This window comes from Oryctolagus cuniculus, chromosome 18, assembly GCF_051225735.1.
Source record: "Oryctolagus cuniculus isolate XC-2025 breed Fujian yellow rabbit chromosome 18, ASM5122573v1, whole genome shotgun sequence".
NCBI classification, from domain to species: Eukaryota; Metazoa; Chordata; class Mammalia; order Lagomorpha; family Leporidae; genus Oryctolagus; species Oryctolagus cuniculus.
Genome location: NC_142884.1, coordinates 60,293,493 through 60,312,636, shown reverse-complemented (window position 1 = coordinate 60,312,636; position 19,144 = coordinate 60,293,493). Strand labels below are relative to the sequence as shown.

The following is a 19,144-nucleotide window of genomic DNA, read 5'->3' as shown; positions in this document are numbered from 1 at the left end:
GGGAGGGGGAGTCTGCCCAAAGCTGTGGCTGGGGGCAAGTGTGCCCCGTCTCCCAGGGTGTTGCAGTCGTGAACTTGTTCCAGCTATGCCGGTACTCAGTGTCTCAGCCAGAGGGACCAGCACACCTGCCTAGACGGTTCCACCCAGCAAGGGAGCCCCAGCGTGGCATCTTAGCAGGACACAGAATCGATCTCTACCGCGGCAGAGGTGTGTGGATTCTGACCCCCGAGTCCCCCATGCCCAGGTTGATGGCAGTTCCGGAGGCACCCTGATGTTCCTTGTTGTACCCATTGAACAGAGACAGAAACAGAGGCTCTGTGAGGGAAGACAGGAGCAGCAGGCCTGGGCAGGGCAGTGGAGGACACTCACTGTGGAGACCACCTCCGATGAGGTGGTGATGAAGAGAGGCAGCACGGCAACCCCACTCTCCATGATGGCTCTGTGGAAGAGACCCTGGGACATGGGTGACACCACATGGGATGACACACTTATGGCACCAGCAGACTCGCCGAAAATGGTGACCCGGCCAGGGTTGCCTCCAAAGTGGGCGATATTCTGCTGGACCCAGCGCAGCGCGGCCACTTGGTCCAGGTAGCCCCAGTTGCCGGCGGCGTGATGGTCTCCAGTGCTGAGAAGTGGCAGGGACAGGGGTCACAGGGCTGTCCTGGTGCCACTCTTCCCGCAGGGCCCACCCCAGCCCCGATCTCACCTGAAGAAGCCCAGGACTCCCAGGCGGTACTGGATGGTGACCACCACCACGTCCTCAAATGCCGCCAGCGCAGAACCGTCATACATGGAAGCCATGCCCGTAGTCAGTCCGCCACCGTGGATCCACACCATCACCTGGCAAAGTCAAGGCCAATACCACAAGGTTCCCACCAGCCCAAACGCCACCTGGCTGCCACCTGGCCTACCCAGTGCTTGGCTGTGCACCTGCCCGTGGAGACGGAGCTCCCGTCAGACTGCAGGACCTGGGTCATCGAATTCTATCGGAAAACACAGGCCATTCACACTGTGGGGCCCCCTCCTCCACTACCAAAGTCTCGCTCTGTTCCTCCCAGGACCTCCTCTGTGTGCACAGAAAGGAGTGTCCCCCCGACTGCTCCACTTGAACAGTAACCGACAGCACAGGACCGTCTTCAACACGAACAGTCTATGACGGGCACTGGGGAATGAGCAGCAGGGCCCTCGGGCACCCGAGTGATGCTCCTGGCCACAACTGGTTGGGTGAGTCCTGGGTCCATCACAGGGCCACCTTCTGTGACCTCTGGGAGCAACTGGGGCTCTGGGACCCCAAGCCCAGAGGTCAGCTGCCCACCAAGGGTAAGAAAGACTTGTTGGAGCTGACAGTGCGAAGCTTCTCACCAGGGCCACACTGAGGAGGGATCTGGGCCAACCTTGTCTTTTTTAATCTTCTTTTTGACAGGCAGAGTGGACAGTGAGCGAGAGACAGAGAGCAAGATCTTCCTTTTTCCGTTGGTTCTGCCCTCAATGGCCACTGCGGTTGGCATTCTACCCTGATCCGAAGCCAGGAGCCAGGCACTTCCTGCTGTTCTCCCATGCGGGTGTAGGGTTTAAGGACCTGGGCCATTCTCCACTGCACTCCTGGGCCACAGCAGAGAGCTGGCCTGGAAGAGGAGCAACCGGGACAGAATCCGGCGCCCTGACCGGGACCAGAACCCGGGGTGCCGATGCCGCAGGCAGAGGATTAGCCTAGTGAGCCGCGGCGCCGGCCCTTTTTTAATCTTCCTGCAAAAGAAATGTCTGTCATCCCCGAGAGGGTCTCGGTCACTCACAGGGAGGCTGGAGTCCTCGTGGGCGTGGGCCGGTGCGTAGACGCTGAGGTACAGGCAGTCCTCTGACACGGGGGTGGAAGGCAAGGCTGTGTTAAAGAGGAACTCGGTCGCCGCGGTCATTATAGCTGCATCCTGCAGACACCTGGCGGCCACCATGGCGACAGTCAGCCCAGGGCTTGTGCAGGGCCACCCTCATGCCCCTTCCCCTGATATCCTGCTCACACGTGACCCTCCTTGGGAGTCCCTTTGCAGCACGTGCCAGGCCACAGCCCCGGGGGCAGCTGGGACAGAGCTGCACTTCCAGGGAGGTCCCACAGTTGCTGATGGCCTAGGGTGATCTTGACTCTATGGGGACCCCATGGGAGCAATTGACTTCATCCCTTGTCTTAATTCTAGACTCTCATGGAGTCACATCATCCCACAGAGTCCCATATAAGAATACAAGTCCCATGTCCGTAGATTCGGTGACTGTGGACATGGGGTCCCAGGGAGACCCCATTGGTGTCCTCCTCAGAGATATGCAGGTTCTGCAGATGCAGTCAGGGGCAAGCTTCCTGGAGGCAACTGACTACACCCTCCCACCTGCGCAGAGACAGCGCCCCCTGGTGGCTCAGAACATGGGCAGAACCTGAATGTCCCTGTCTGCTTCTCTAGTCAGCACCTGGAGCTTAATGCCCTCTGACTCCAAGTCCAAGCCAGGAGCCTGGCAAACCACTGTGCTCTTGTGAGCCTCAGCAGACTCACTGATAAAGCACGTGGGAAGCCATCACCCACAGGGAAAGCTGTTTATGGGAATTCTAACAGGACAGATGTCCAGGCCCAGAAAACAGAGGATCAATGCCACAACTTCCCACTAGGGCCGGAGCTTCCCTGTGCCCTGGGAGCGCTTACATGGCTGGGTGGGAGGTCCCGTCCCTCACTCCACTCCAAGCTTCAGCAGGTTCAGGAGGTGCAAAGCGCAGCGGCCCCAGAGGTGGCTTGGCAAAAGGAATTCCCAGGAAGGTGTGGACGCCCGCATCGGTGCCTTCCACATGGACCAGGCTCCCGCGCACCTGCCCCGTGTGTGTGTTCCGGATGGGGCTGGCAGAGTCCTGGCCTGTGGGCAGAGAGGTGCATCAGGTGTGTCTCCCCATGAGCTGCCCTCCCACACTGCTGCTGTGGCCTCTCCTTGGCATCGGCACCTCAGCCTTGACAAGGCCTCGGACCTACAAACACTGACCTGACCAACGTCCTGCATGAGAAACTCTCCCCCATCTCCCAGCCAGCAATGCTGTCCCTGCCCAGCCCAGGACATCCCACAGCTCCCGAGGCTCCTGGGACCTAGCACCCTCCCTGAGCACTAGGAGTCAGCGCAGGTGACAGCCCTGGGGGCGAGGAGAGCGTCCTTTCTGCTGACTGCCCTCGGTCACAGGAGGTAGAGCTGTGAGCACCAGACTGACCAGGCTCCCCTGCTAGGAGGCTCATGCTCCAGGCCACAAGAAGGGAAGAAAGGAAGTGTCCTCTAGGGGGCGGTGTAGTGGCGCTCGGGTGCACCCACAGCCTGCATGGCCAGCATCCCCTACACAGTTCCATCCTGGCTGCTTCACCGGGATCCAGCTCCCTGCTAATGGGTTGGGGACGTAGTAGAAGCCCCCAGCGCCTGGGCCCTGCACCCTCCTGGAGGACCTGGATGGCTGCTTGTTTTGGGCTGCCCCAGCCCTGACTGTTATGCACACATGTGGAGGGGATCAGAGGATGGAAGATCTGTTTTCTCTTTCTGTCCAATAAAGAAGAAATCTTTCAAGAAAAAAAACACAAAATATCTTAACATAAATTTCTAATACATATCATTAAAAAAAAACGAAAGAGAGCATGCTCTCTAAAAGAGATGGCATTGGTGCCATGAATGCAGGAGGGAGGTGACTGTGCCCAGGACGGGACAAGCACAGCCTGACCTGGTGACCAGTGAGGGAGGATGTGACGAAGTCACCTAATGCGGAAGCACAGGAATTAGTAAAGAGTTTCTACAAACGAATCAGAACATTTTAGCCACACATCAGAAAATAGGTGTAGGGACCAGAACTGTGGCATAGCAGGTAAAGCCACCATCTGCAGTGCCAACATCCTGGCTGCTCCACTGTCCATCCAGCTCTCTGCTCTGGCCTGGGAAAGCAGAAGACGGTCCAACTCCTTGGGCCCTGCACCCACATGGGAGACCTGGAAGAAGCTCCTGGCTTTGGATTGGCTCAGTGCCAGCCATTGCAGTCAACTGGGGAGTGAACCAGAGAATAGAAGACCTCTCTCCTTCTCTCTTTCTCCCTCTCTCGCTCACTCCCTCTCACTCTCTACGCAATTGGCTCTCTGTAAATCTGGCTTTCAAATAAAATAAATCTCTCTAAAAAAATAAGGTGTACAAATAAGCACTTAAAACTGAAGATTTCACGCAAATGAAGAGAAATTCTCGTGGTTCCAGAATACCTCCGTGGCTCTTGTTTGTAATTTGCATTCATTTATTTGAAAGAGAGACAGAAACACAAACAGAGACAGAGATGTCCTGGTGCTGGTTCATTCTCCAAATGCCCACCACAGCTGGGACGGGGCCCTGATAGGCCAGGAGCCCTGAACTCAATCGGGGTCTCCCAGTGGGAAGCAGGGATCAGTACCGGAGCCCACCTGCTGCCTCTCAGCCTGCATGTTAGCAGGAAGCTGGAATCAGGAGGTGCCGAGGTGGGACCCGGGCACAGGGCTCAGGGCTGGGGCGTGCTCAGTGGTGGCTCCACAGCTACTCCCAATGCAGCCCCTCATGACCTATGTTGTGCTACGAATCAGATATGAAAAGGTCGAGATGTTCTATGGTGAGGACTCAGCACCACATGCTGGTCTTGCCAAAAATAACAAAAACAGCAGCGGAACCCTAACAGCTGAACCAGACGGAGCCTCTAGGCTACAATTCCTGTGTGCACAGGGTGAGGGGACAGAGGAATGGCCAGAAGGCACCACAGGGACGGTGCCTCCCTCTCCAGAGAGAGCCAGGGGTAAACCGGTTTCTCAACACAGGAATCAGGAGGAAGAGCACAGCGAGGCAGAGGGGGAGCTGAAGCGTGAGGGAGACTCAGCAACACACGGCAACCGCACAGGGGTGCAGAGCGCGGGCGCGGGGGTGTGGAGGGGACCTCTGCGCATCGCTGGGGTAGGGAAACGGGACACCTGCTCTGGGAACCCGATGGGCAGTCCTGCAACACTTAACCTGGAGCTCCACCCGCCCTGCAGGTCCCACCCTCGGTAGAAGCCCAAGGGAAGTGCCAACTGTCGGGCAGACACTTGGAGCAGCAGTAGCAAGGCCGCTGGGATGCTCCCCTCCTAACACAGCGGGCGTCTGAGGGAGACCGTGGAGGGGAGAGCTCTTTCTCACTCTGTCTCTCCCTCTCCCTGTGTCTCTGCCTTCAAACCAGCAGAAATCAATCATCCCCAGCCCATGGAAGCTGACTCCTCCTCGGGAGGAACCTCCCATGTCACAGTAGGTGATGCCGGCCACAAGGGTGCTCTGGGCCCCTGGGTCAGGGAGAGGAGAGCCTGGCCCCGGAGCGGGTGAGTAAACAGCGCCCCTGTCCTGAGCTGGTCCCGACCTTGTCCTTGCCGTTCGCCCCAACCATGGAGGACAGTGCTGCCTGCAGCGGCAGTTCTGGCTGTGAGGCTGACAGTGAGCTGAGCTCAGCAGAGTCCACGGAGGACAGGGGCGGCTTCCGTGCAGATGCTGCCGCGGTTCCTGCCCCGGACACGCACAGCGACTCCCAGGGACCTTGGGGAACAACTGCTCCCTCTCGGAGTGGGGACCCAGCCCCAGATATTACTTTATTAGGAACCACAGTGATGTGGGGGAGACGATCTGCCTGGAAGGTCCTGGTCGCCAGGAGAGTCTGTGCATTGCAGGGCAGGCGGGGAGCTCGTGGGTGAGCATGGAGGAGGAGGAGTGGGGCCTGTGCTGGGGATTAGGTAGGGAGAGGGTGGGGTTAGAGACCTGGCTTTTCACGATTTTTATACTCTTTAAAGAGTTATTTTTTGGAAAGGTCAAGTTAGAGAGAGAGAGAGAGAGAGAGACAGAGAGAGAGAGACAGAGAGAGAGAGAGAAAGCATCTGCAGGTTCAGCTTCAAATGGCCCACCCAGGCCTCCGACAGGAGACTTAAACTCCTCAGGGTCTCCCACGTGGGAGCATCAGGGGCCTGGGACAGAGCCATCTTCCACTGCTTTCCCAGGCACATTACAGGCAGCTGCACTGGGAGACCAGCAGGCAGAGCTGGAGCCAGTGTTCCTAGGGGCCGCCAGTGCACAGTGCTGACTTGCTCTGCAATGCCGGTTCCAGTCTTGGGCCTTTGGAATGAGGAGATAAAGACACCACGATGCTCCCAGGGGTGGTCAGCTTTGCCCTGGATCCAGCCCAGGAGGACCCCTGCCAGGTGCACAGGGTCAGAGGAGACCCTGGCAGACACACAGCCCAGGGCAGGTTCATCAGTGTCCTGGGGAGGGCACAGTCACCACAGCCTCAAGCAAGGGAGGGAAAGGGCCCCATTTCCCACGCCCCTTCCTGTCCCGGCTGCTGACCCGACCAGCGCTGCTCAGGGCCTTCATGCCTGGCTCATTCCTCAGTGCCTGGAGCCTTAGGAGACCATGGTGGGTGCCTGGGTCCCCACTGTCTCTCCGACCACTCCAACTTCCCAGGTTCTGTTTTCACAGCACAAACTGCGGGATTGGGCAGATCTGACTAGGGTCCCTGTCCACACATGCGAATCCTCACCATGACCTGGGTCCATGAGCAGCAGGAGACCGCAGACCAGGGCGCCGAGCTGAGCTCCCCTTCGGTACAGCCCCATGCTCCAAGGAGGCCCGCGTGCACACCTCTGTGTCCCTTAGGCTGCACCCAGTGCTCCAGGCTGGGACCAGGGCCTCGGCCCTGGCCTGGGCAGGAAGCAGGCTGGGCACACCGTGGGGGCGGGGCTTGAGCGCCTCTGGTGAGATCAGACTGAGAGAAGAGAGGTCAGTAGGGACCCAGGCATGGCTGCCTCCCCTCTCACCGGGCTGCTCGGGGGTCCTGGTCCATCGCCTCAATCCTGGAGTCACCAACTTCACTGTCCTTGCTGTCCTAGTCCGACATAGTGTAGGCATACAGGAGCAGCACACCAGGGGGCCTTCTAAGGGGAATGAACCATTAAAAAAGTGATATATTTATTTTTTATTTATTTTAAAGGTAGAGTTAAAAATCAAGAGAAACACAGAGAGAGATCTTCCATCTACAGGGTCAGTCTCAAATGCCCAGGGCTGGGTCAGCCCAACGCCAGGAGCCAGCAGCTTCTTCTGGGTCTCCCAGGTGAGCGCAGGGGCCCAAGCACGTGGGCCTTCTGCTGCTTTCCTAGGCGCATTAGCAGGAAGCTGGATCGGAAGTGAAGCCGCCGGGGCTCGGCTCTGTGCCTACATGGGATGAAGGCACTGCAGATGGTGGCTCACTGCTCTGTGCCACAGCCCCTGCCCCAGGGGTCACCTGAGCCAAGGCTGGCAGGTGTCACTGTCCCGGATCCTGGAAGCTCCTCCTTGGTTTCCAGGCTGGGTGCCCACTGGGTCCAGGCCCCTCCTCCATCCTTTCCCGACTCTGCCCTTCCCCTCCCTGCTCACTCAGGGTCCAGGTTTTGAGAGGCAGTGACCATGGCACTAACTAAGGGCTGAACCCAATGTGTGCTGTGTCCCCAGCTGCTTCTGAGACACAGTTCTGTCTCAACTTGACAGTGAAAACCTGCTGGTCCTGCCTGATATGTGGCAACCAGGCAGGAAGAACAACGGGAATTCTGGAGCTGGAACTTTGCCAGCCCTGCATTGCAACTTTATCCCTTTGCTTGTCAGTCTTTTACACCACTTTCCCAGGATGCACCTGTGTCTCAGCTGGGACCAGGAAGGAGAAGCCATGATGGAAACAGGGAAGTGAAATTCTGGATGGAGGGGCCATAGCAATCCCTTCAGTATTCCCACAGGTGAGATCCCACCCCACTGGGTTATGCATTTCGGGCACCGCCCCCTGGGATGAGAAAGGGGAGGGCCCTCTCTGCCCCTGGCTGTGCTTGGGAATCCTCCTTGGGCTGCCTCTTCCTCTCTTCCTCCTGGCAACCCTGGCCCATTCCTGCTGAGGGTCTCTCCGTGGGTGGCGGCCCTCAGTAGGCGTGCAGGTGTGGTCACGCTCTCTGTCCTTGAAATCAAAGCTGCTTTTGTGCACTGCCTGTGGCTGCTGCTGTTTTTGTCATGTAGGAAGTTAGAAACAGCCTCTGAGTGTGTGTGAGAAGGGCCTGAACCCCAGCACCTACTGTTGAAGCCCCAGAAGCCCAGCATCCTGCACTTCACATCCTGCCCAGACCCTGATAACCTCCCAGGTGTCCCTGCCCTTCCCCCAAGAAACGCTCCATGGAGAACTCCCTCCTCAGGACCGGATGGGTTACCTGACCTGCTAACACGGGGCAACAAATCCTCAGATGCCAAGGGTAGCTCCCCCTCTGCCTCGCTGTGCTCCCCTCCTGATTCCTGTGTTGAGAAACCGGTGTACCCCTGGATCTCTCTGGAGAGGGAGGCACCGTCCCTGTGGTGCCTTCTGGCCATTCCTCTGTCCCCTCACCCTGTGCACACAGGAATTGTACCTAGAGGCTCCATCAGGTTCAGCTGTTAGGGTTCTGCTGCTGTTTTTTCTTGTTTTGGCAAGACCAGCATGTGGTGCTGAGTCCTCACCATAGAACATCTCGTCCTTCTCATATCTGATTCGTGGCACAACATAGGTCATGAGGGGCCACATTGGAGCAGCAGTGGAGCCACCGCTGGGGACGCTCCAGCCCTGAGCCCTGTGCTTGGGTCCCGCCTCGGCACCTCCTGATTCCAGCTTCCTGCTAACGTGCAGGCTGAGAGGCAGCAGGGGGGCTCCGGTACTGATCCCTGCCTCCCACTGGGAGACCCCGAGAGAGTTCAGGGCTCCTGGCCTATCAGGGCCCCATCCCAGCTGTGGTGAGTATTTGGAGAGGGTACCAGCACACAGGACATCTCTGTCTCTCTGTGTTTGTCTGTGTCTCTCTTTCAAATAAATGAATTCAAATTACAAACAAGAAGCCACAGAGGTAGTTGGATCCACGTGCTTTTCTCTTCATTTGTGTGAGATCCTCAGGTTTATGTGTATATTTGTACATCTTATTTATTTTAGAGAGATTTATTTTATTTGAGAGGCAGATTTACAGAGAAGCAATTGCGTAGAAAGAGAGAGAGAGTGAGCGAGAGAGGGAGAGAGAGAGGAGAGAGGTCTTCCATTCTCTGGTTCACTCCCCAGTTGACTGCAATGGCTGGCACTGAGCCAATCCAAAGCCAGGAGCTTCTTCCAGGTCTCCCATGTGGGTGCAGGGCCCAAGGAGTTGACCAACTTCTGATTTCCCAGGCCAGAGCAGAGAGCTGAATGCACAGTGGAGCAGCCAGGACTCAAACTGGCACCCTTATGGGATGTTGGCACTGCAGATGGCGGCTTTACCTGCTATGCCAGATTTCTAGTCCCTAACCTATTTTCTGATGTGTGGCTAAAATGTTCTGATTTGTTTGTAGACACTCTTTAGTAATCCCTGGGCTTCCGCATTAGGTGACTTCATCGCCTCCTCCCTCGCTGGTCCCCAGGTCAGGTTGTGCTAGTCCTGTCCTGGGCAAGTCACCTCCCTCCTGCATTCATGGCACCAATGCCATCTCTTTTATAGTGCATGCTCTCTTTCCCCACACTCACAGGCAGGTCAGAGCCCTCACGGGCATGTGCAGGCGAGTAGATGCTGAGGTACAGGCAGTCCTCGGACATGGGGATTGAAGGCAGGGTGAGGTCACCTGCAGAACATCTTGACCCATCATAGCCAGTCCTGCAGACACCTGGAGCCACCCAAGGCAGCCATTAGTTTAGAGCGTGGGTCTAGTGTGCCCGACCCTCCCAGGCCTCCTCCTACAGCCCTGCTCACTCATGGGCCTCCCTAAGACACTTCCCACCAGGATACAGGTCCTAGACTCTGGGTGAGCTGGGATGGTCCAACATCAGGGAACCTCAGGTGTCTGAGAGTCTGAGGACCACTCTTGACTGACAGGGGACTCTGGGAAGTGGTGACTGCAGGAGGGACACTCAGTGCTGGATGCCCAGACCCAGCCACGCCGGAGCGGGACAGCCTCCCGCACACAAGCCTGGATGGACGGATGGCGTTTCCCCAGGAAGGGCAGTGGACGACCCTCACCTTCACTCTAGACTCAGGAACCTCCCCGTTCCCACAGTCTCCAGTCCTAAGGGCATACACGGGTCCCTGGCCAATGTCCTTGTCCTGTCTTTGGCTCAGTGACCATGACGACCCCCTCTGGTGCCCATCTCAGGGAGCTGCAGGATCTGCTGATGGAGTCGGGGCCTCCTACAAGCATGTGGAGCCAGGTGAACCTCACTCAGACACAGCGCCCCCTGCAGACAGAGAGCCTGTGGCCTCTCCTGGACATGGGGAGGGCGTCTCTGCTTTTCTCTCTGTACCTTGATTTAATGTGCTCTCAGTGCCACGTTCTGGCCCCAAAGCATTTCATGGTCACTGAATCCAGAAAGCCTAAGCAGACTCACTGAATAACGCACGAGGGAGCCATCATCCACAGGGAAAGCTGGTTATTGGAGCTCTGTCCCAGACAGCTGGCCTGGCCCAGAACTCAGAGGATCTTTCCCCTGACCTCCCTCCAGGGCCGGAGCTTCCCTGAGTGCTGGGAGCGCTTACATGGCTGGGTGGGAGGTCCCGTCCCTCACTCCACTCCAAGCTTCAGCAGGTTCAGGAGGTGCAAAGCGCAGTGGCCCCAGAGGTGGCTTGGCAAAGGGAATTCCCAGGAAGGTGTGGACGCACGCATCGGTGCCTTCCACGTGGACCAGGCTCCCGCGCACCTGCCCTGTGTGCGTGTTCCGGATGGGGCTGGCAGAGTCCTGGCCTGTGGGCAGATTGGTGCATCAGGTGGGGGCTCCCCATGAGCTGCCCTCCCACACAGCTGCTGTGGCTGTCTCCATGGCAACGGCACCTCAGCCTTGCCAAGACCTCGGACCTACAAACACTGACCTGACCAACTCCCCGCACAGGGAATTTCCCCCCACCTGCCAAGTCAACAGTGCTGTCCTTGGGCCTACCGAGGACATCCCACAGCTCCCGAGGCTCCTGGGACCTAGCACCCTCCCTGAGCACTAGGAGTCAGCGCAGGTGACAGCCCTGGAGGCGAGGAGAGCGTCCTTTCTGCTGACTGCCCTCGGTCCCAGGAGGTAGAGCTGTGAGCACCAGACTGACCAGGCTCCCCTGCTAGGAGGCTCATGCTCCAGGCAGCAAGAAGGGAAGAAAGGAAGCGTCCTCTAGGGGGCGGTGTAGTGGTGCTCGGGTGCACCCACAGCCTGCATGGCCAGCATCCCCTACACAGGTCCATCCTGGCTGCTTCACCTGGATCCAGCTCCCTGCTAATGGGTTGGGAACGTAGTAGAATCCCCCAGTGCCTGGGCCCTGCACCCTCCTGGAGGCCCTGGATGGCTCCTGGTTTTGGACTGGCCCAGCCCTGACTGTTATGCACACATGTGGAGGGAATCAGAGGATGGAAGATCTGTTTTCCCTTTCTGTCTGCAACTCAGCATTTCCAATAAAGAAGAAATCTTTCAAGAAAAATAAAACATCTGGACATCATGTTGTAATACATATCATTTAAAAAAAAAAACAGAAAGAGAGCATGTTCTCTAAAAGAGATGGCATTGGTGCGATGAATGGAGGAGGGAGGTGACTGTGCCCAGGACAGGACAAGCACAGCTGACCTGGGGACCAGTGAGGGAGGAGGTGACGAAGTCACCTAAAGGGGAAGCCCAGGGTCAGAAAAGAGTTTCTACCAACTCATCTGCTGGTTCAGCTTCCAAAAGGCCCCACACAGGCCTCAGACAGGAGCCTTGAACTCCAGCAGGGTCTCCCACGTGGGAGCATCAGGGGCCTGGGACAGAGCCATCTTCCACTGCTTTCCCAGGCACATTACAGGAAGCTGCACTGGGAGACCAGCAGGCAGAGCTGGAGCCAGTGTTCCTAGGGGCCGCCAGTGTCACAAGTGCTGACTTGCTCTGCAATGCCGGTTCCAGTCTTGGGCCTTTGGAATGAGGAGATAAAGGCTCCAGGACACACCCAGGAGTGGTGCCGTCTTGGCCTGGGCTCCCAGAATGCCAGGCACGGAGGTGTGGTCACCTTTGCCCTGGATCCAGCCCAGGAGGACCCCTGCCAGGTGCACAGGGTCAGAGGAGACCCTGGCAGACACACAGCCCAGGGCAGGTTCATCAGTGTCCTGGGGAGGGCACAGTCACCACAGCCTCAAGCAAGGGAGGGAAAGGGCCCCATTTCCCACGCCCCTTCCTGTCCCGGCTGCTGACTCGACCAGCGCTGCTCAGAGCCTTCGTGCTGGGCTCATTCCTCTGTGCCAGGACCTCAGGAGACCATGATGTGCACCCAGGTCCCCCACTGTCCCCTCACCTGCTCCAGCCCCCCAGGCGCTGCCCTCCTGTGGCCTCAGGCTCTAACTGCAGGATTGGGAAGATCTGACCTTGGTCCCTGTTGCCCCTGGAATCCTCACAATGACCACGGTCCAGGTGCAGCAGGAGACCGCAGACAATGGCGCCGAGCCGAGCTCCCCTTCGGTACAGCCCCATGCTCCAAGGAGGCCCACGTGCACACCTCTGTGTCCCTTAGGCTGCACCCAGTGCTCCAGGCTGGGACCAGGGCCTCGGCCCTGGCCTGGGCAGGAAGCAGGCTGGGCACACCGTGGGGGTGGGGCTTGAGCGCCTCTGGTGAGATCAGACTGAGAGAAGAGAGGTCAGTAGGGACCCAGGCATGGCTGCCTCCCCTCTCACCGGGCTGCTCGGGGGTCCTTGTCCATCGCCTCAATCCTGGAGTCACCAACTTCACTGTCGTTGCCGTCTTAGTCCAAGATAGTGTAGGCATACAGGAAGCAGGACACCAGGGGGCCTTCTAAGGGGAATAAACCATTAAAAAGGGATTTTTTATTTTTTATTTATCTGAAAGGCAGAGTTAAAAATCAAGAGAAACACAGAGAGAGATCTTCCATCTACAAGTTCAGTCACAAACGTCCAGGGCTGGGTCAGCTCAACGCCAGGAGCCAGCAGCTTCTTCTGGGTCTCCCAGGTTAGCACAGGGGCCCAAGCACGTGGATGAAGGCACTGCAGATGGTGGCTTACTGCTCTGTGCCACAGCCCCTGCCCCAGGGGTCACCTGAGCCAAGGCTGGCAGGTGTCACTGTCCCGGATCCTGGAAGCTCCTCCTTGGTTTCCAGGCTGGGTGCCCACTGGGTCCAGGCCCCTCCTCCATCCTTTCCCGACTCTGCCCTTCCCCTCCCTGCTCACTCAGGGTCCAGGTTTTGAGAGGCAGTGACCATGGCACTAACTAAGGGCTGAACCCAATGTGTGCTGTGTCCCCAGCTTCTTCTGAGACACAGTTCTGTCTCAACTTGACAGTGAAAACCTGCTGGTCCTGCCTGATATGTGGCAACCAGGCAGGAAGAACAACGGGAATTCTGGAGCTGGAACTTTGCCAGCCCTGCATTGCAACTTTATCCCTTTGCTTGTCAGTCTTTTACACCACTTTCCCAGGATGCACCTGTGTCTCAGCTGGGATCAGGAAGGAGAAGCCATGATGGAAACATGGAAGTGAAATTCTGGATGGAGGAGCCATAAGAATCCCTTCAGTATTCCCACAGGTGAGATGCCACCCCACTGGGTTATGCATTTAGGGTACCACCCCTGGGATGAGAAAGGGGAGGGCCCTCTCTGCCCCTGGCTGTGCTTGGGAATCCTCCTTGGGCTGCCTCTTCCTCTCTTCCTCCTGGCAACCCTGGCCCATTCCTGCTGAGGGTCTCTCCGTGGGTGGCGGCCCTCAGTAGGCGTGCAGGTGTGGTCACGCTCTCTGTCCTTGAAATCAAAGCTGCTTTTGTGCACTGCCTGTGGCTGCCTCTGCTTTTGTCATGTAGGAGGTCAGAAACAGCCTCTGAGTGTGTGTGAGAAGGGCCTGAACCCCAGCACCTACTGTTGAAGCCCCAGAAGCCCAGCATCCTGCACTTCACATCCTGCCCAGACCCTGATAACCCACCGATCTGGGTTCTGGCCAGGCCACCTTGCAGGCAGGAGGAGTGGGGAATGGGTTTCCAGAAGCAGCAGTTGAACGAACTCCCCTTAGGGTCAGCTCCACATGGGGACCCAGCATCCTAACCTGGCCTGTCCCTCCCCAACAGGGATCCTCTGGGTGAGCAGCTCATGGTCCACCCCAGGTCACTGGGAGATGGGAAGAGTGTGCCTGGTCCCAGGGTCCCTGTGAGTGCCAGTGGGTCCTGCAGCTGGGGAGGGAGCTGTCACGTGACTTAGGACCCTGGATGCTGGGGAGGTCCCCCCACAGGAGGGAGGGCAGAAGTTCCCAGGTCCCTGGGGATTTGGGGGGGGGTCGTCTCACCCGTTGCGAGCAAAGTTGGCCCAGTACTTCATCACCCTCCTGCTCAGCAGCTCCTCCTCCTCAGTGAGGGGCACTACAGAGGGGAGGGGCAGGATCAGCTCGGGCCACCCCAGTCCTGCTGCCCCATCATGCACCTCGCTCCCAGCCCAGGTGGAGCTTGACCCCAGGATACCCTCAACCTTGCCGTCGCCCCTCACCAGCTGTTCCCAGCCTTGTCAAGCCCCACGTCCCCAGTCAGCCCCTAAGTCCTGGACACTGGCTTCTTCCTTTCCAGGACGGTTTCTCCTCTCTGACACTGGGACATCATATATGAAACAGAGATGACTTTGAACCCCTGTGCACCCAAGAGGGACACTCATTCCTAGGCAGACAGAGGAGGAGGGGGTACAGGCTGTGCCTTGAGGGGTTCAGATTCCATTCCCAGCTCTGCTCCCTGAATGCACCCTGGATCCCACTGAGCCTCGTCCTTTCATCCTTAGGTAGGGCGCAGGGCCCCTTCCGGGAGAGCCTGGACCTCATCCCATCCTGGTAATGGAGGAAGATTCACCTTTGCTGCCAAAGAGAAATGATCTGAAGACAAAGACAACCTCATTGCTGTGGTCGGCCCTCACGTGGGGCGGCCTGAGGTCCTTTGTGAAGCTGGGCCGATGCTGGAACTCGTAGAAGTAGACAGGGGCGTGGGTACCTGGGGACAGACAGGGAGATGGGTGGCCCCTTCCCGGTGTTCTCCTACAATAACCATGGTGACGAAATGTAATTGCTGCACCAGGCTGGGTCCTGGACAGTTGGGGAGAGGTAGCAGGGGGAACAGGTGCAGTGGGCAAGCCCTGGGTTAGATCCAGCCTTGAGGTTTGTGGCTGTGAGGTCTTGAAACAATCAGTGCAGCTCACTCAGCCCAGTCTTTTCTTCTGTTCCACAGTGGAGATGTCCATCTCTGGAACTGTCATGGAGGGTTACTGGGAGGAGCAACACCAAGTTCCTGGCATACCAGGACCCCATTAAGACATGGACTGGGACCTGGACAGGACAGGCATCACCCTCAGGAAAGGACCCAGCCCTGAGGCCTCAGTCCCAGATGAACTCACACTGGAAATGTGCTACTCGGAGTGCAGGCATCACGAACATGGCGTCTGCCATCATCTCCTGGAACTGGGCCGTGAGGGTCTTGGGGTCCTCATTGCTCCCCATGTACTCGTCCATCAACAGGTCCCCCAAAGCGGGAGGCAGCATCTGGCCCAGGGGAAGGGGAAGGAGTGAGGGGAGCAGCTCCTGGGAGGGAGGCAGCAGCCTCAGGCTGGGGGACGGAGTCCTGTATAGTCAGAAACTGGGGGAAGAACCAGGCTCCGGGAGAGCCCTCCCCAAACACACGGCAGAGCCTTGGTTCCTGGCGTCCCTGTGCGGCAGGTGTCTAATATGGGCTCTGTTGGGGCTGTTTTGTTGCTTGAGTTCCTTCACGGCCCCTCTGTCTCTCTCCTCTTGAGGGTCCATGGTGAACAGGAGCTGAGTGGAGAGTGAAGATTCCAAAGAGTGGCATGGCTGGATCTGGAGCTTTGAAACCCGGAAACCTGCCTACCTCTTGGGCTATGGGGGAACTCAGGAGCGCGGGGTGGGTGGGGCTCACCTTGGGGAGGACCCAGCCATACTCATCATTGTTGACACCAATGATGCTGGGGACGGGTTGAAAGTCACCCGAGGCCAGTAGCTCCTCAGGGCATCTGGACAGGAAGACTCCATCCACCACGCCTTGGATGACCTTGAAGATCTAGGGGTCATGCAGGGTCATGGAGAAAGCTTGTGTCCCATATAGTCTCATTGACCTCTGTGTCCATCCCCCATGCCTCGATCAGCCCATGGTGCTCACTCCCACCATGGGGTCTCCAGCCTGGCATCCAGGACTGGGTCCCCTGTTCCTTCCAGGGCTGGGATGTCAGGAGGCATGGATGGGAGGTAGCAGCCCCAGGGACTATGAGGTGCACACAAGCCCATCACCCCCTCACCCACGTGCACGGGGCCCAACCTAGGTGATGGCCAGCATCTCGTCTTCACTCTTGGCCCGCAAGCAGCGCACCAGGGTCTCAGAGTCCACCTGGCCACAGCCAGACAGGTTGGCCACCACCTGTAGTGGGACCACACAGGGGCTGGAACAGCCATGCTGGAGACCAGGGGTTGCCCACGGCCCCACTGGAGGCAGCTGCACCCCAAATCACACAGGGTGTGGTGTGTGCACGGCTGCAGTTGGAAGCTGATTGTTGCTCCTTCCCCATGACTTGGCACCGCCCAGCCGCAGTGGGCAGCACCTGCTGAGCTGGTTGCTGAAAACCTGGGGCTCAGGGCAGACAGCTGGTGGAGCTGAGAACCACCTCTGCCTCTGCTGGGACACAGGTGTGTGGCTTCTAACCCTAGAGCGTCTCAGTAATGCAATGGTAGGCAGCAGGGCCTGAGAACCCGATGGTCCTCCCTCCTTGTGCCCCTTGATCAGAGACGAAGTATAGGCAGGAGTAGCAGGCCTGGGCAGTGAGGACATTCACAGTGGAGACCACCTCAGACGAGCTGGAGATGAGGCTGGGCAGCAGGGCCACCCCACTCTCCATGATGGCTCCGTGGAAGAGACCTTGGTACATGGGCGACACCACATGGGATGACACACTCATGCCACCTGCAGACTCGCCGAAAATGGTGACCCGGCCAGGGTTGCCTCCAAAGTGGGCGATATTCTGCTGGACCCAGCACAGTGCGGCCACTTGGTCCAGGTAGCCCCAGTTGCCGGCGGCGTGCTGGTCTCCAGTGCTGAGAAGTGGCAGGGACAGGGGTCACAGGGCTGTTCTGGTGCCACTCATCCGCAGTGCGCACCCCAGCCCCGGTCTCACCTGAAGAAGCCCAGGACTCCCAGGTGGTACTGGATGGTGACCACCACCACGTCCTCAAATGCTGCCAGTGCAGAACCGTCATACATGGAAGCCATGCCCATGGTCCGCCCACCACTGTGGATCTACACCATCACCTGGGGAAATCAAGGGCATACCACGTGGCTCCCTCCAAACTATCCTGCTCATCCTCACCCTAGTCTAACCAGTCTTGGGTCTGTGCAGGTGCCCAGCGCACTGAACTCTGGCCAGACTGCAGGATCTGGGCCATGAACCAGGGACCCAATGCCAGCAGGAAGGCCAGGCCTCCATCCTTTGAGTCCAACACCATGTTCAAAGCCTGGGTCCGTCAATTTCAACCCCCCCTGTGAGATGGACAAATAATGGCTGTCTATCTCATCAATCCACACAGATGCTCATCCTAGTGCCTTCCCTTCTTCAGGCCCCCACATCATCAGTGGCTGGGAGCTGTGGTGACCTCTGAGGGTAGCCAGGGGTCACTGAGTGTGCCTCCTGGGCATGAGGTGCTGCAGGTGTTCCAGGTTCATTCAAGACCATCAGTCTGACCTCTGACATCTCAACCCCTGGGATCCCATGCCAAAGGCTCAGCTGCCCACCGTGGGGGAGCAGCAGTTCTTGGCTCCCATAGTGAGAGGCTTCTGGACAGGGTGTGCTCACAGGAGGGCCCGTGCTCAGCTTCTCCTTTCTCATCTTCTAGCAGAAGGCAATGCCCTCCCACCCCGGCCGACCCTGCCCCACACTCACAGGCAGGTCAGAGCCCTCACGGGCATGTGCAGGCGAGTAGATGTTGAGGTACAGACAGTCCTCGGACATGGGGATTGAAGGCAGGGTGAGGTTCAGCTGCAGAACATCTTGACCCATCATAGCAAAGTTCTGTGGACACCTGGAGCCACCCAAGGCAGCCATTAGTCTAGAGCCTGGATCTAGTGTGCCCGACCCTCCTCGGGCCTCCTCCTAGAGCCCTTCCTACTCATGGGCCTCCCTAAGACACTTCCCACCAGGATCCAGGTCCTAGACTCTGGGTGAGCTGGGATGGTCCAACATCAGGGAACCTCAGGTGTCTGAGAGTCTGGGGACCACTCTTGACTGACAGGGGACTCTGTGGGAAGTCGTGACTTTCTTGAGGGGACACTCAGTGCTGGATGCCCAGACCCAGCCACGCCGGAGCAGGCCAGCCTGCCGCACATGAGCCTGGATGGACGGATGGCGTTTCCCCAGGAAGGGCAGTGGACGACCCTCACCTTCACTCTAGACTCAGGAACCTCCCCGTTCCCACAGTCTCCAGTCCTAAGGGCATACACGGGTCCCTGGCCAATGTCCTTGCCCTGTCGTTGGCTCAGTGACCATGACGACCCCCTCTGGTGCCCATCTCAGGGAGCTGCAGGATCTGCTGATGGAGTCGGGGCCTCCTACAAGCATGTGGAGCCAAGTGAACCTCACCCAGACACAGCGCCCCCTGCAGGCAGAGAGCCTGTGGCCTCTCCTGGACACGGGGAGAGCGTCTCTGCTTTTCTCTCTGTACCTGGATTTAATGTGCTCTGAGTGCCACGTTCTGGCCCCAAAGCATTTCATGGTCACTGAATCCAGAATCCTAAGCAGACTCACTGAATAACACACGAGGGAGCCATCACACACAGGGAAAGCTGGTTATGGGAGCTCTGTCCCAGACAGCTGGGCCTGGCCCAGACTCAAAGGATCTTTCCCCTGACCTCCCCCCAGGGCCGGAGCTCCCCTGTGCCCTGGGAGCGCTTACATGGCTGGGTGGGAGGTCCCATCTCTCACTCCACTCCAAGCTTCAGCAGGTTCAGGAGGTGCAAAGCGCAGCGGCCCCAGAAGTGGTTTGGCAAAGGGAATTCCCAGGAAGGTGTGGACGCCCGCATCGGTGCCTTCCACGTGGACCAGGCTCCCGCGCACCTGCCCCGTGTGTGTGTTCCGGATGGGGCTGGCAGGGTC

The 19,144-nt window shown here is 58.2% G+C and overlaps 1 protein-coding gene and 1 long non-coding RNA gene across 8 annotated transcripts in view; one reads left to right on the top strand and one right to left on the bottom strand.

Annotated features, from left to right (window-relative positions):
• LOC138846548 (cocaine esterase-like) overlaps positions 1-19,144 on the bottom strand; it is a 23,842-nt gene extending 4,698 nt beyond the window's left edge. The window contains exons 1-5 of one of the 7 annotated variants that reach the window (XM_089320187.1): positions 6,569-6,721; positions 2,688-2,892; positions 1,797-1,938; positions 710-843; positions 370-628 (exon numbers count right to left, since the gene is read on the bottom strand). In XM_089320187.1, coding sequence (XP_089176313.1) covers positions 370-628; positions 710-843; positions 1,797-1,938; positions 2,688-2,892; positions 6,569-6,644 — 816 coding nt within the window. In that variant the 5' untranslated portion in view covers positions 6,645-6,721. Of the gene's footprint in view, positions 1-369; positions 629-709; positions 844-1,796; positions 1,939-2,687; positions 2,893-6,568; positions 6,722-9,559; positions 9,654-17,935; positions 18,057-18,944 lie in introns of those variants that run through there. The other 6 variants (XM_089320188.1, XM_070062579.2, XM_089320191.1 and 3 more) reach the window with 6 other exon arrangements.
• The window catches only part of LOC149120983 (uncharacterized), a 110,264-nt gene continuing 98,129 nt past the window's right edge, over positions 7,010-19,144 (top strand). Inside the window, exons 1-2 of the long non-coding RNA XR_016225278.1 lie at positions 7,010-7,138; positions 7,666-7,793. This is a non-coding gene — a long non-coding RNA (uncharacterized LOC149120983). The remainder of the gene's footprint in view (positions 7,139-7,665; positions 7,794-19,144) is intronic.